General features: G+C 38.6%; 1 protein-coding gene across 2 annotated transcripts in view; it reads left to right on the top strand.

The window, feature by feature from the left end:
• The window catches only part of ASB2 (ankyrin repeat and SOCS box containing 2), a 33,040-nt gene extending 20,579 nt beyond the window's left edge, over positions 1 to 12,461 (top strand). For both annotated transcript variants that reach the window (XM_044436626.1, XM_044436627.1), the window contains exons 7-10: positions 522 to 693; positions 6,907 to 7,468; positions 9,387 to 9,540; positions 10,890 to 12,461. In XM_044436626.1, coding sequence (XP_044292561.1) covers positions 522 to 693; positions 6,907 to 7,468; positions 9,387 to 9,540; positions 10,890 to 11,026 — 1,025 coding nt within the window. In that variant the 3' untranslated portion in view covers positions 11,027 to 12,461. The remainder of the gene's footprint in view (positions 1 to 521; positions 694 to 6,906; positions 7,469 to 9,386; positions 9,541 to 10,889) is intronic.
• Positions 12,462 to 17,346: the final 4,885 nt, after the last annotated feature.

Raw genomic sequence — 17,346 nt, 5'->3', positions numbered from 1 at the left:
CCTAAGTTATTAAATACATGAATTTTAATTGATGAATCAATTGCATCCACATAAATTTGCCTATCAATAAAAGTACAGTTCTGAAGGGAGACAATTCTAATAGCAACATGGGCCAGATGGGGAGGTCTGCTGGCTTGAATTAGGTCTTTAGTTTGAATATTTCCCAACCCTGCCTGACAGTTTATAGTTACCTGAAGAAGTGCATGCAGGTCTGGCAGATAGGAGCACTCCCACTGGACCTGCTGATACATTTTGTTACAGGTCCCTTTTTTCTAACTGATTTAATCCAGGAGTGGATCTCCAGGTGTTTTGGATTTCAGCTCGCCAGCCATTGGTCCTGCTGGCAAGGGCTGTATACTGAAGAACAAGATCTTGTATCATCTGTACCACTTTACTGGCATTAGAGACATGAGGCACCTTGAAGTCCCCTTTCAGTATGGAAAGTTCTGCCCTAGAGAGAGATACTCATAATTCCAGATCTTCTGAAACTGAATTGTATCGTCTGTGTGTTCTGTTTCCAGGTGCTGATATCAATACTCAAGCCAGTGACAAAGCAACTGCTCTCTACGAAGCTGCTAAAAACGGACATGATAACGTTGTAGAGTTTCTCTTATCCCAAGGTGCTGATGCTAACAAAACCAATAAAGATGGCTTCTTGCCTATTCACGTGGCCTCCAAAAAAGGCTATTATGAGTAAGTTGCTTGCTCTGTTCATGGTTGTTGTTGGGTTTAGCATAAGAATTATTTTTGCATAAAATAAAAATTGAGAGATTAAAAACCCAGTCATGTTCACAATAGAACTTTGAGATAACAAATTTTAAGTTACTATCCACATCAGTTTCAGTGGATTGTAGTAATAGGTTGCAGCACATGCTGTCAGACATTGTAAATATCCAAGCTGCAGTTTATCATGACATCTGAACCACATAAGGGTGGGTTGTTGCAAGCCACAAACAAACCACCCACAACCACTGTGCTGTTTCTGGGTGAAGGTGGGTTGTTAGCCTTGCCAGCAACCCACCCTGTGCCAGTGGCTGTCTCCTGCTGTGTGATGAGTCACTGGCTGACAGTATGCACTGACACCCACCAAGGCCTTAAAAAGTCATGGGGGTCTGCAGCAATCACGTGGGTGAATCCAGGGTATTCTATTTTGAAGGATCTGAGTTTGCACAGGGGGTATGCTTAGAAGATACTTCTCTTGCTCACCTCCTTCCAGTACTCACCTATCTTTTAAACTTTGGGATTGGAGTGCTGCTGCTTGTTCTTATTTGTCTGTATGCATGTTACAAAGTATGTTTGTTACATGGACACGTGTTTTAGATACATATAAATCATACAAAAATGCAAGGATTCTTTTGACATTGAACTCTGGGTGCTTAGGGAAACTTAATGCTGTCAAAAGCTAAAAGAGTCAAAGACAGCAGTAAGATCCTTGAAAGCCATTCTTTGTTTTATTAAAGATGATTTTAAAATGAATTAAAATTCTGCATCAGGGAAATTGGAAGTATACATACATCCAGGGAATTGAAGCCACTCATTTGCAGTGAGAAGGCCAAAGATAACAAGGCTAGATGCCATGGGGTGCATAGAAAATAATGGTTGAAGTCCAAAGGCTTGGGAGTTTGGAATGGAGTGAAATATTAGCAAAAAGAGAAGAAAGGGAATAATTGATTTATGGAAGAAGAAAAGGGAAGATAATGCAAGCATTTATCTCTCCCTATCTTCTGGTTTGTGAGGTGATGGAAAGCTCTTTTGACTCCTTCTTTGGAAGAGAAGGGACTATAGAAAGGAAAAAGGGAAGGGAGCTGCTCTACTGAACAGAAACTGTGAAGTGTCCCTAGGAGGGAGGGATAGGAGGGATCTTCTCTGTGTTCATAGAATTGAGTTGCTCTTTTTTATCCTTCTTTCCTGAAAGTAGCAATTAAAACACTTTTTCTAAGATTGCTCATGGATGTTGGAATATTGATTTTTAGGTCTCAGACATTAAGGAAGAAAGAAGACAATGAGCATTTCTTTCCTTCTTGATGTAGGGAAAATGTGGGAAATGATGGGTAGTATTTTGCATATCTTTACCTATCACAAGTCCAGGTGAACAAGATAGGGAAATTTTGGTGGATGTTTTCTTTTGAATAAGTTTTATTCTTAATATATACCTAACAAAAAAAAAACCTAAAAAGCATCGATCATTGATAACATCAGACCTACTGTGTCAGCCCCTCACATTTTTTCTTTTTATGTTAAACTATAAACATATTTAAGTCTATGCATAGTCCCATTTCTCTAGCCAATGGTAAAAAGAGTCCCAAGTTTGGTAGAAGTCTTCTTTCTCCTTCAGAGACAAAGTCAATCTGTCCATTTCCGCACAGTCCAAGATCTCTTTTAGAATCAGTTCATCAGTAGGTGGCTCTTCACTCGTCCAGTGTTGGGCAAATGCAATCCTCACCACAGTGGTTACATGTAGAGTCAAATACATTGCTTGTTTACTAAGATCATCAGGTATAATGCCTAATAAAAAAACTTCAGGTTTAAATGTTAGAGGTTTTTGTAAAATCTCCTCAAGCCATTTGTGTATTTTAATCCAATACTTTTTTGCCTTATCACATGTCCACTACTTAGTTTTAAGTAGACTTGGAGTATAGTTCTGTAATAATGCTCTAGATGCATTTGATTGTCCAGAACAGTTTCACACACTCCTAGAGTGTAGATCTGGAACACCTGTAGTGATGGAGACTCTTAAAGTGCTTCACATGTTCATTACTTGTCGCACATGGCAGTGAAGACTGAGATGTTGAAGGATGCCAAGTTGTATGAGCAACTTTTCCTACTGGTTTTCTGGCCCTCTCCAACTCTATCAAATCAACTCTTCTATCAATGTTTCCCCATGCCTATCTCCTAATCATTACATTGTATAACTGTGGCTCCCTCAGTCTAATCTGCATAACTATTTCTTTTACCTTTCAACCATATTAACTCCCAAAACACAATATAATTAAGACTCATAGTGCGCACACATTTCAATTGGAGACAGGCATTTGAAAGCAAAAGGGGGGAGGGGATTGCTTCCTCCCTTACATTAAAAACTCCCAGCACAGCTACCGAAAGAGTGACTTAGAACTAAGCCGCCCCGAGGCTTCGGCAAATGGGGCGGCATAAAAATGTTTTAATAAATAAAATAAATAAATAATAAATAAATAAAACTAGATTTCCGTCTGCTTCTTTTATGAGGAAGCATTCAAAACTGCAAACCTTACCTATAGATTTAAATGGTACAATTCATTCTAACATTTTGCTCATGGCAACCCTGATTCAGCATACATACTAACACAGGGATTCAAACCTAGGCCTTTTAAAGCCAACCTTTCAAAGGCCTGGGCCTGGATGGGTACATCTGTCAGTTTTGGTTTCTTCCACATTTGGCATTTTTAAAATGCAGGCCTTTTGTAAATTTTGGCAAGTTTCTATAAAACAAAAAATTGAATGAAGTACTCCTCTACCCCTTGATTAAAGAATACATAAATCACTGTGTAGGTAAATTATTCTTGGATTACTCTCAGTTTACTGAACCACAGTCAATGGATTGCACTTGATTAAATCACACAGGTTGATGGCAACCTTGCAGATTAAAATGCAGTTACTGAAGCATAATTTTTATTGGACTCCTCTCTGCTTCAGAAACAAAATGGTACAGAATTGTATATTGCATTGACTGGTTAATTCACATGACTATATCAGACATCACAATAAGGTTGAAGATCCAACATTTCTCAAAAGTTAAAGACAAAGTGCTTGTAAAACAGTTGTGCAATGAAAGTGTTAAAGAGCTTCTCATCTGTAGAATCTCGGACAAACTATTTATTCAAATGACACACATTGCCCCCATGTGGGCCAGTGATTTTTAATCCCTTTGTATTCTGAATAACAACACCCTTCATGGTGACCTCTCTTTGTAAGCATGTGGATTTACTACGTAATTCTGCAGGAATTCCATATTCAGATTCACTGCCAGGGCCTGAATGTTCCATATCATCAAAAAAGTCAAGGAGATTATTTATCTTTTGTTTCTTGGTCTTTGTTCATTGTACATGATGCTCTCACCCTGTTTGAAAGGTGTATGTGGATAATGTATCTTGTCATCACCATGATCTTAGTAAAATATTGTTTCACACATGCATAAATATTTGTAGCTGATAAGTGGTTGGGAATTATTTCCTTGTGTATTCATTTCTGGATGTACTAATATTGGTGTCATATTACAGAAGCCCCTTTTACATTAGCAAGTGTAATTTGGTGAGCTGTATGATGAACTCATCATTATGGAAGTGAGAGAACAATACTAACAAACCAGCAAAGAAGTCAACATCATTCAGGGGAATAGGAAGAGCTAGGTGGTCATCCCTAGTAATTTCTTAGGACTGATTCACTTGATGATTCCATGCCTATATTATGTTATGTATCTACTGAATAACTTATCTAATTGGTAGGTACAAATTGTTCCTGTTGAACTCATATTAAGAAAGTATCTTATATCATATAATGCCATGATGACAAACAGTTCAAATGACCCATACAGCCTATCCCTGGTAAAAGCCTGGAAGAAAGCACTAGCCATACCCAAGCCTGACTGAAACAGTGTAGGTGTCCACATTTCAGTGTTATGCCAGCTTAATGTAGATATGCTTGTGTAGACTGCTCAACAAATTCAAATTCCTTTGAAACTATATTGTCTGACTGGCATTTTGAAGGATATCTATTTATTTTTAAATGCATTGCCATCCACCCCAAGATTTAGTGAAGAGGAGGACTTAAAATACAGGTCATAGTTGTCTACTGTTGATGTTTAAGGTCATCCTGACTTGACCATCTATCTATATTTTTACACACACACACAAAACATCATAGAAACATAGTAAGTCAGAAGGGATCTTCCGGACCATCTAGTTCCAGCCAGCTCTGCTCATGACATGCATGCATGTGCATGTCTGCATGTGAATTACTACCCAAAGAAACCTTCTGCTTGCTCCAGTAGGGGCCCAGGGAGCTCCCCCATCCATGAGGGAAGTGTGCCTCAGGTCTATGGGGAGCAGCAGTACCTCACAGGATGACTAATGCTGGTGTTTGGAATACTCTCCTTTCAGCACTGTGTATGATGTTTGGCAGTTAGAATGCATTTGTTAGTGATGGACTGTAACCAGTTAAACAGCACCCAGGTTTCCTGCCTTCCAGGGAACATCTCTGTTGGGTGAGGTCAGCCTCTTTGCTTTGAGAAATGATATGTGTAATTTTCCTCTTGAAACGTTGATCTTTTCTGCTGATGAGGGCATAATGTTTTGATAGCATGGATAAAAGCAAGCAGGCTAGTAGCTGTTCTTTGTAAGACTTTTCCATTAGCAATCTTGCTCCAGCTGTTTCAACCTTTCCCTAACTTTTAAAGGTTCATGCTGAATTATTTCAGGCCTGTCTCAAATAGAATTGTCTAGGAATGCTTCAGATTCATGCTGTCCTTCTGACCAATCTCCTGAGCACAGTGCATCCCTGCAGACCGGATGTGCTCAGTGAATAGGTTCAGTCCTTGCAGTCCATCCTGACAACAACTTATCCTGTGCTTCTCTTTCTTTATCACGGCTTACAGTATGATGTTCATGTAATCCAAGATGAACATTAGAAGGGGTTCCAATTCTTCATGCTGGAGTTTAATTCCCATCATCTTTAACCATTGGTCATGCTGGCTGGGGCTATACCTGGCCTGAGCTGCAATATCTGGGTGGCCACAGATTCTCCATTCTTGCTATGATTGAAAGTGTGTCTGCCACTGTTAGAGGGAGCAAGCACAGAATGGAGGACTGCAAGACTGATAAACAGGAATTGCAAGGTAGTCCAGTTTTGTTCAATAATATTAAGTGTTTGCAACGAAAGGTGTTTGAGTAGTTTGCTGAATAAGATCCCTTTTTCTTTTGCAGAGAAGGGATTTTTTTTCAAAGTCCCAATTATACTGAGGCATCAGGCTAGAAACATAAGATGCTCATATTTGGATTCAATAATTAATTATTTTCTATGTTTTTATGATTTGCTGTTTGATAAAGTCTCCATAGATAATAAAGTCCAAGCAACTGTGTCGATTAAGAGGAAAGAGAGCGTTATTTTGCATGAGCCCATTGCTTGCCACTTACTGTTTCTTAAGCTAGCTAAAGATGCTTGTTCAATGGCATTTGATTGCTAGATATTCTTGACTGGAAGTTCATCATTAGTGGTAAATCCACAGCCCACATGCTCAGGTAGGATAAGGGAGATGCAGTAGGCAGTCTCAGTGTAGTGGAGCAATGCCTGCTTGTAGGAATGTATGAAGAGCCCCACTGGATCAGACCCTGAGCCCCACTGGCCCATCTATTCCAGTAACCTGTTTCCCACAGTGGCAAGCCAGGTTGAGAGATGGTGACTGGCCGAGTGTCACCCACTGAACTTCATGTCCGAGTGCCTTCACATCTTGTTTGAGCTTTATCTGACTCCTAGCGGTTTATCCCTACTGCTTTTACATCAGTTCTGTTTGACCATAGATCATAGTGGGACAGAAAACAAAATGTGTGCAACCGAAGGGCAATGATAGTTTGATCACAACACCTTTAAGGCTGTGAAAAAAGTATAATCTGTACACTGCTTTAGTGATCAAGGTCATTGGTCATTCCCAAGTGTGGTGTTGTGACCTTCTTCCCTTCTCTTGCCTGAAGTTTCTCTACCATATATTGTAAGACCATTTGAGGACTTAGGTGAGTCTCTTGTCATGAGCTTCCATAGTATCTAACATAGTGGGGTTCCTAGATGCTACAAGGAGCAGCATCACTTATTGGAGGCTGATGGCTGTCCTCCTCAGAGAAGCAAACTTATGTCTGGCTCTTGATTCATTTCTGCTAGGATTGTTAAAATGCTGCTCCCAGTAACTAGCCGCACTCGAATCAAGCGAAGTGGCATCAGTCCTCTACATTTGGCTGCTGAATGCAACCGCGATGATGTCTTGGAAGAGCTGATTGAAGCTGGCTTTGATGTGAATGCCATTCTTTCTCCTGAACGTGCTCGGCTCTATGAGGACAGGCGCACCAGTGTCCTATATTTTGCAGTTTTTAACAACAATGTCTATGCTACTGAGCTGCTGCTTGAGGCCGGGGCCAACCCCAATGTTGACCTCATCAACCCTCTGCTTATTTCTATCCGCCATGGCTGCTTGAAGACAATGAAGCTTCTTCTTGATCATGGAGCCAATATTGATACCTACATTGCCTCCCACCCAACTACTTTCCCTGCTACCATCATGTTCTCAATGAAGTATCTTACTCTGCTGAAATTTCTGATGGATCTGGGCTGTGATGCCAAATCTTGTTTTAAGTGTCGGTATGGAAGTGGCCCACATCCTCCCATTGACACCAGGAGGGACAGACATTATGAACCCCAGGTGCATCAAGAGCAAAGCACTGTACAGGTAAGTCTACTCTTACTGTCTCATCATGTACTCATATATGTAGCAACATGTTCTTTCTTTTTCAAAGATTTCAGGTTCATTCTCTAGCTTCTCCAGTTTCTCAAGTAGCATGACAAAGAAATGTCTCACTCTGAAATTCTGGAAAGCCTGTACCAGTCTGGGTGATAGCACAGCCCCCAGACAATGGATTCATTAGCCTAGTTCAACATAATTTCAAAGGAAGACAGAAAGACAATGCAAAGAATGAGAAGTAATCTCACTCCAACTGCAGGGTGATCAATTCTTAGTAATCCCTCCTTGCTTACTACATGATAGTTTCTTATATGCATGGTTTGGGTCTGCACCAACTATTTCTTCTTGCATAAAACTTCTGCTCAACCATGGAACTAACCAGATAGCTTTGGTCAAGTAAGCATCTATCAGAAAAACTACTTCATAGTATTATGAATGTAAATCATTTTCTGAGCACTGCAAGGAACTTTCTACACTGAAAAGCATTAAAAATCATGAATATTACTGCAATTATCCATCCCTATGGAAAGGCACAAATAAATTGTTAATAATAAACTACTAGAACATACTAGAAACAAGTGGGACCTGCAAAAAATTATCAGGATTCCAGCCCACTCAGTTGTCCCAATTGTTCCTGCACTTCCTTCCCTTTGAATTTTGTCTTCCTAAATGCTTTTATATTGCCATGAACCTTAGTGTTCCCCCTACACATATTAGCATCTCCCTCTTCTGTGTGAATAGTGCTGCTTTGGCTACATATGGATAGGAAACTGGATAACTATTTTCCTAAGCTATGTATATGGAATGGAACCTTGAGAGGTATTTTTGCCTGAACGCCACTAGAGGGCATTTAAACTACTTCACTGTGAGCAAAAGAGTTATTAGTGAAGTACATTTTTAAATTCTTGTTCTTTTGTAACATCACACTTCATAAATACTCTCAGGGCAGCCTAGTCAAGAGAGCTATTTCTGTTAATTTAGAAACACATTTTTATAGCTAGAACACTATTTATCATGGCACTGGATTGTGTCAAGCAAGGATCCTGGGTTCTATCCAACATTGTGCTAGCTGAAGTCTATAGTGTGATGAAACTTTCCACCTGTTCCACCTGCAGCTTCCATGGTGCACAAAAATCTGCTGCAGAGGGTTTTCTGGTCCTCCAGAACAGATCTTGAGAGTACATGGGGGTGACTGCAGAGGGCAGAAGAATTACCCACTTCCTGATTTTGTTGACAAAGCTGGTTCCACCAACAGAATGATACCTTTGGATACCATCCACAGTGCAGTTATCGATGCACTGGAGCCTTACATTTTATTATTATGGCATATGGGCAAATCAGGCTGCAATTTCTTGTGTTAGGACATTAAAAAACAGGTCAACAAAGAATGAGGGACACAGTTATCCAGGCTATGCATACCAGAGCTTCTCATGAATTCACATACAGATGAGAATTGTTGGCCTCTCCAGAAGCACACCAAGAGATGTAAGATAAGTGCAGCTATGCTCCCATATGACTGACTTGTACAGCAGGCATGTGAATATCTATTGCAAATGTAAGCATTTCCTACAAAGATCATGAACTTTCTTGGGTTTCCTTCCCAGAAGGTTGTTTTAATTACTTTACTTATTAATGGGATGAAATTAATCAGTAAAACAACACAACTTCTGTTCATATTTAACATAAGTGTTCGCTAGCAATCTGTGGCTTAACTGACCCAAGAACAAACCATAGGTTGACTTGGGATTGTTTAATCCAATTCCCAGACTTAGCCATCATAGTAACAATCTACACATGGCAGTGTTCAGATTGTTCCTGGAAACCAGAAGCACTGCCCACAATTTGTGTAAAACTGTGCCCTATGATTCCCCATAATAAATAACGTGTATCTCATTTTCCCTTCCAGTTTTGTGAAATGGTTTCAGCTCCAGAGATGAATCGCTGGGCAGGGCCTATTATTGACGTTCTTTTGGATTATGTGGGTAATGTACAACTTTGTTCCCGGCTAAAGGAGCATATTGACAGTTATGAAGGTTGGTCTAACATCAAAATCAAAGCAGGTAGGTTAATAGAAATTAGTTGCTTTGCACCAGAATTAAATTTCTCTGCATTCCTTTGTAGCTCATTCAGTGCAATTGCTCCAGGCAATCAGCAACAAAACTTCCATATTCAGGCATGTCCCATCATTGTGTGTTATTGAAAAATGTTAAATAGAATAAACTGTGCCAATTAATATAATGTATTTTGATAGCTTCATAAATATCATAATCCAAATTTTGAGGGAAAATATAAAATAGGATGAGTAGGTTGATTCCCTTCTTGGTTCAGATTAGTAAAGGAATATGAAAGCATCAACATGAAAAACACAGGAAATGCTTAACATTCAAACTTTAGTTTTCGCTCATCTTCCATGGGAAAGAGGGGAGGGGAGGGGAGGAGAGAAGGATATCATATATGGTTCTGAACCACAACTGAGATGCAGAAATAGAAATTTACTAGGTATCTCTCATAAATGTATACAGCTCCGAATTAAAATTAGTGAGGGTCTTTGTTCCACAATGAAAAAAAACCATTGTTTTAGTATTTTATGCCTCCCATACTCAAGATACAAGCTACACAAGCAGCAGAATCTTGTAAACACAGCTCTGAATGAATTTTATTTATTTATATGGAATATTTTTATCCTGCCCTATACAATCCAATTGTCCCAGGACAGCTTAAAGAATGCAGGTCACAGTCCCATGTTTTAATACTCTCATTTAAAAAAAACCCTTCTCTGCTTATAGAAAGTTATCATATTTGGAATAAAAGTTCCAGTGACAAAGAATTGCTAAAAGTGTAGCTCAACAGATTTCAAACCCCCAGAGGTCAAGATAATAAGATACCTCAGTTCTATTGTTCTTGTATTGTTCTATCTTTAATGTTCTTGCTGTGAATCACCCTGGATTTTGTATCTGTTATTTATTCATTTATTTGTTTATTTTAAAACTTAAGAGTAATATATAAATGTAAATTTGTTTCTTGGCGCCAGGCCAAGACCTTTTTATTTAAGCACTATTTTAACTGTTAATAGTTTTTTTGTTGGTTTAAATTGACCAGGCTGGATCCACTATTTTATTTTATTTTATTATTTTTTGTATTTTATTTATTTGATGATTTTTTGTATTTTATATGGGATTTTAATGATTGTAAGCTGCCCCGAGGCTCATGCGATGGGGCAGCATATAAGTTGTTTAAATAGATAGATAGATAGATAGATAGATAGATAGATAGATAGATAGATAGATAAAAATTAAAATGAATATCTTCTATGAAAAGTGTGTAAAGTTCTGTGGCTACTTTGGGTCGTTTGGCCCAAAAGTAATATAAACTTTTACTGACTTACTTGTGCATTTTTCCATTTTTCCAGAACCACCAAGGCCACTTGCCCACCTCTGCCGGATCAAAGTTCGCAGTGTGATTGGGAAGAATCGAATTGCACTCATTGATACCTTGCCTCTGCCTGGGAGGTTGATTCGCTATTTACAATATGATTATACCCAGTGACCTTAGGTGAACCTGGCATTCAAACATTTCATGGAGAGACAGCCATATTCATGATAGAACACAGTCACATGATGAGAGGGAAACTGATATGGAAGAAAATACTTGCTTTACTCTGTAAGAAGACAGCCATCTGAGTAGGATGGTGTAAATTGGTGTCCTGCAACAGCAGGGGGTTGGAACCAATGTCCTTCATGGCTCCTTCCAAATCTACTATTTTATGATTCTATGAAGAAGAAAGGCTGCCTTTAAATCAGCATCACTGAATGAGCTAATCAATATTATTTATGTTATAGGAATGATGTATGGAAATCAGGGTCAATTATCTAGACAGCAAATGAGGGCAGAAGTATTACACTACTTTCCAGATACATACAACAGTTTTGAATTGCTAAGCACCTCAGTATGACTACTTACTTGAGGAAGAAAAAGAGAAATAGCAGTCAGGGCAGTCTTAAAATACTGATTCACTCAGACGGATATGTGTGAAACAGGTGATCACACAATAACGTTTGTAGTGGCAATCACAAGAAATGCTGCCAACTATATTCATGATCTGCTGGTTCACACATTCTGTGTGTTTTCACAACTTGCTACATACACAGAGACAAGCAGGATTACTCAGGTTGAGAACAGATTTATTTTCTGAATGGACCTATAGGCAAAGGCATCTTGATCTGATTGTAAGGATCTTTTAAAAAAGCAACAACTCAACAATAGTTACATTTCATCTTGTTTCATTTCATCATTTGGGTTTTATTTCAGCTGCTAATTCTGTATCATTGGACACCACCTCATTCATATATTTTTTTTCCTTTTAATTTAGTGGGTCCTTCTAAGTCTAACAATAATAAAAACCTTACGCCTTTAATAGCAATCTTAGTTCATTCATTATAAATCGTTTTGTACATCTTAGCTCATGTGAAGAGCTCATAACTTAAATAAAAATTAAACTTACCAAGTAAGAATTGAAGGATGCAGAAAATATGCATGTATATTATATTAAGTAGGCATAAGATGCAAGTAGAATTTTATTTCCATCTGTTTTAATACATTACCCTTCAGTTCTGATGTCAAGGAAGCCAGTGTTAAGTCTTCTTTGTAGCAGTAATGAAGAAAAGTGTAGATTCAGGTCTAGCTGCTGTTGCTGAAAAGCAATGTCAACAGTTTGCACAACTCCAATTAGATGTTGGATCAATTCTAGATAGGGTACTTTTGTTTAACTGTCATTGTGAACTGAAAATGCTGATGTATAGCGATATGATGGCTAAACAGCCACCCAAACTGAATATGTTTAACAGTGAACAAGCTATGGCTTATATGTAATAACTAGTAGCTAACAGCAGTAAATAACTGCTTCACAGTAAAACCATGGTTTGGCTGGAGTGCATTTAAATGAGTCAACTAGGTGACATCAAGTCATTAGAGGGTAAATTCACTTTCACAGATGTCTGTGGTTATTGTTAGTTGGCATTCTCTTCATATTAAACACTTCCAATAGGAAGTGTTACAGTTGTGACACTTTTAATCCTCTTTTATAGCAAGTTTCAGTTAAATAGATCTGTATACTAATTGTATACTAACTGTTGGTTCAAGTTGTGTAGTTTAGGGTTACAGTTTGATAATATGGTTTGCTCTGAGTGAAAATTAGCAATGTCTAGTGATACTAAAGCTTACTACCAAAATTAGAATCAAGCAGTTCATTATATACCTTTCAACAATGTTTGGTAGGATGTCCAAAATAAACTGTAGCATGGTGGACAGAACTATCTTGAACTCCTACATTGTAATGCAGGGCTTGGGTATAAGGAACATTGCACAGTTTTTACAATTAAGATTTTTTTTAAAATCCTATGTACAGTAGTAGTAAGAAGCTTGCAGTTTTTATTGCTTTTTAAAACCACAAATTGGAAATGTTCTAATTAGTTGTGGATGGAGCAATGGTACTAATTCTTTATCCTATTGAATGGAGTTGATATTATATAAGAGTTAAGGAGTCTGGTTAACTCACTATTTTTAGGGGAAAGCTTACTATTCTTCTATCTAATACATTGAAGAAAAAAGTACAGAAAATGCCCTCCTAATTTTTCAGACATGCACAGCTAACCTATAGATTTGAATTCCCCAATCACATGTATATAAAGCAGGAACATCTCCAATGGGGCAACTGGACCTATATTATAGGAAAAAATTAACATAAGCCTCAGGATATTCAGAAGTACCTGTGCATATAAAAGCTCCCTTAAAAATTGTGCTTTCACTTGATTCTTTTTATCATCTCTTTTACACAGTAGGTTTACACTTATTTGCACATTGTACATGCTACCTCTCTTAGCTAAATGGCCAATCCAGCAACAGAAATCTATGTAGAGAAAGATTTTCACGGACAGGATAGCTGGACTCAATTTGCAAGAGGCTACTAGATGAAGAAAATGTGACAGCTTGAACACTAACTTGATGTATGTAAAACTGTATGCATTACCCCAAGCAAATCTTCATCCAGCAGCTGTTACTAAGAAATACTGGTCCAGTAGTGGGTACATGGTCTTTTGCTGGTCCAGTAGCGAGTACATGGTGTTTTGCTGGTTCTGAGAAACTGAATTTTTACAAAGGTATTTCAGTAACAATACCAAACCTATACAAATTCTACTGCCTTTTATACATGTAAATGCAGCTGTATAGAAATGATTGTAAATTTAAAAGATAGACTATCTATGACTTTATAACAGGCCCTGCAGTTCCAGGATATAGAATGGTAGCATGTATTAACAGATGATGATAAAGTTAATTAAACAAAAACCTTTATCATGTATCAAATAAATATTCAAAGAATATTGTAGGATTTCTGTAGGATATTCTAGTATTCTATGGCCTGATTGATGTATTATTTCCATTGGCATGTGTGCAATTCATTTTGTGCTATAATGCACTTCTGGGGGGTTTTGTTACAATTTTTTGTAAACTGTGGGATTTGATTAGTGGGAGGGATGGGTGTTTGCAGTGTATATAAAGTTATTTTTTAGGTTTTATAGTTTGCATTAAACTTGAGTAAAACTTTTCTGTCATGTGATTATTTTTAAAAGTAATTGTTATAGCAAGGCAAGTGCAACTTAGACTGGAAAAGTTTAGGTTTGTCCAAATTTTTAATAACCACTGCAGAGAAAACTGAATTTCCAGATGTGCTGGGTTGCCTGTTTTCTCCACACCATAAACATATCTGGCATTGCCAGCTTGTCTGAAATTGGATGTGCATTTGATATTCCTATGGCGCTGTGGCCTGAGATGGCTTACCCATTCATCCATTGAGGGAATAGTTCCACATGCAGAAACCAATGTACATGCAGAGCTGTTTCCTCCACTGAAGTGAGTAGGAACTTGAGGGCAGAACAAGGTCATAACCCACAACATCTTTACTAGTCTACCCACATATACCTACATGAGCAATTTGTGGTGTACTGAACCTGAAGGAGTGCCATCTTTCTTCCAATTTACACAAGTTTTTCTGCTTTGTCCCCTAGAGTAAGTTATGATTCACCACAGATTATCAGGAGTATGACTATTCACAAATCTCTCCTGGGTGCTTTATACTTACGTTGCTCTCCCATATAACTTCACAAAGAAGAATGAAAAAGACAGGGCATTTCTCCAACTGATGTTTCTTGGGGAGGCACAAGAACTGTGCAGTCACTGAGGCATGCAGCAATGTAAATTGATTGAATGGAGAGCAGCTTGCAAATTGAACATCTCATAAAATGGCTGGATGGTAACAGTTCAGCTGTCCTGTTTCTGTAAATACGTGAAACTCTAAAGAAGTTCTGCATTCTCTGCCCAAAAATACCTACATTATTTGTTTCTGCCACAAAGCTTGGACAACACTTAATAAAATAATTGAAACAGCTTTTTCCATATGCCTTCATATAAAGACAACCCTAGGCTTCTCGGCTGTAAGACTACTCAAGGTTCACTTTGGGGAAGCAAGATTCACAATAAGGCTTAAAGGGATAGATGAAAACTCCTAGAACTAGATTGTTGAAATGGATCAACAGAGCTGTCTGCAATTTTCAATGCTCCTTGGTACATGACTATGGGGTAAACCACATGACAGGGATCTCACAACACAATGCCCACAAGATGGCACCTCAAAACTCTCAATTTCCTTCTCCCCTCAAAAAATTATTTATGATAATAATCCAGGATCTATTAGCCTCCAGGGGTAGACCAATTTGAAAGGTCCCCCACCCTTGCAGAGGGGAAAGGGAGCCAAAAGTCTAAACCTCACTAGGAAGTTATATGACCATGACTAAAGGGTTGTTGTTAATCCCCCAACCTCCAGGTCACTATACTCCTGCCCCGTCAAGAAACCCAGATCAAGGGTGTCCTTTTATATGCACTGGGCAAATAACATGTTGAGACAGCCCCATGGTTGTTATGGCAGCCATGAACTTCTGAGTAGCCCTGGATACCACACCCTTAGCATGGAAGATTCCCCAGAACCATTATCCTAGGAATGCTCAACAAGTCTAAAACCATTTCTATCAGCTCAGGCAGAAAATCTGATGGGGTGGGGTGGGGTGGGAGGTATACCAGTAGAATTCCTAATCCATTTCAGGTGCCCAGCACAAGATACAAGCACTCAAGACCCACACTCGAGTGAACAGGAAGCCTACAGAGGAAGATATTCCTCTGGACCACAGCTACTTCCCCTCTCTGGTTCTCAAGGCAATGCTGATGCAGGACTGAATATCCTGGAGGGCACAGCTGAGAGTAACCTCTCTCAGCTCAGCCATCTGGTTCTCAGTAATGCAAGCCAGTCCTTTGTGATTGTGCCCACAGCACCTTCTCAAATTTCCAAATGTACCCATAGGTTCAAAAAGCTGGGGACCCCTGAGTTTTGTAACTCCTTAATATAAAGAATATAAAGGAGATCAGTGTTAGATCAGACAAAAAGTCCAGCTGGTTCAGCATCCTATTGCCCATAGTTGCCTCCCAGGTGCCTCTATGAAGCACACAAAGAAAATATAAAGGCAACAGCTCCCTTCAGTTGCATCTCTTCAACAACAGGTATTCAATTGTATACCACCTCTGGACATGGGCATTCCACACACTCCCATTTTTAACACAAACACGTTTGTGTCCAAAGTTTTAAAGTACATTGGTTTTTGGTAAGATTTGGTACATATCTAAACATGTGGACCAAACCTTACCTCTAATATAAGGGTTGAAACCTCATTTGCTAGCAGTTTACTATTTATGCAATCTTACCAGAACACGTGAATCCAATTTTAAAAGGCAAATACCAACACTTCAACTGTGTAACAGGCAAAATAATTGAATGATTGTGTATGTGCCACTTTTCATAACAATATTTGTCTCCATAACTATGGAACATATGATGGAACACCACTGCTGCTACTGTTCCAAAAGTAAATCCTATGAACTAAACTTATTAGTTCATCTAGTCTGCTATTCTGTACTCTGTCTGAGAGCAACTGTCTAGGGTCTCAGCAGGCAGAGATCTTTCTCATACTTGAAATACCTAAATGTGGTAAGAACTGATACTAATGTTTCATGTATGTAAAGCATCTGCTCTACCTTTCCTATGGTCCCTTACCACAGCGAAGAACATCCAGGGTATACATACTTGTTGGCAAATCTGTCACTCTGAACTATCTAACAAGCAATTGCCATTATTTTCTGTGCAACTACAAATGATTGTCATGTGAGCAGAGCAGTTCAAGGCTTATTGCTTCTCATTTATAACCCCCTCCCCAGAATTATTCATCACAAAATCCTCAAGGGTAATATTCTTACTAGGAACGTTTCTGTACCCAGAGCTAGGATTGCTATTCACAGATCCAAAAACAAGTCACCATACTTACATAAAAGAAATGCTACCTTCTCATTTTTGGTGATAGGAAGGCATTTTTCCATTTGGAAGTACTGTAACAGCAAAACCTCAGAGTAATCAACTTCTTAACTTTATTTTAGTTCTTTTTTAATGCTCTTAGTATTTACATGCCAGAAATAACTGTATTCTTGTTTACAATAAAGTTATGCTCTGTACTTTCTTACTTTTCCCTTTTGTAACCATGCAAGCAAAGGGAAGTCTCCTCAAAACTCATGATTTGTTACTTAATGGTCATTTGGCCAGGTTCTGCTCCAAGCACGAAGTGTGGCTTTTTACAAAATCACAATTACAATCTTTTTAAAGCGCACCCTTCCTCTAGAGAGCTGTAGGTGTACAACACCCCCATAGGTGTACAAATTCCCCCACCTCACGTGGGAATTTTATCCTCACAACAACCCTGTGAGATAGGTTAGGC

The sequence above is a fragment of the Varanus komodoensis genome, unplaced genomic scaffold (genome assembly GCF_004798865.1).
Source record: "Varanus komodoensis strain SLA01 unplaced genomic scaffold, ASM479886v1 scaffold3, whole genome shotgun sequence".
Taxonomy (NCBI): Eukaryota; Metazoa; Chordata; class Lepidosauria; order Squamata; family Varanidae; genus Varanus; species Varanus komodoensis.
The sequence above is the reverse complement of the archived record's forward strand: the minus strand, read 5'-3'. Positions and strand labels throughout refer to the sequence as shown.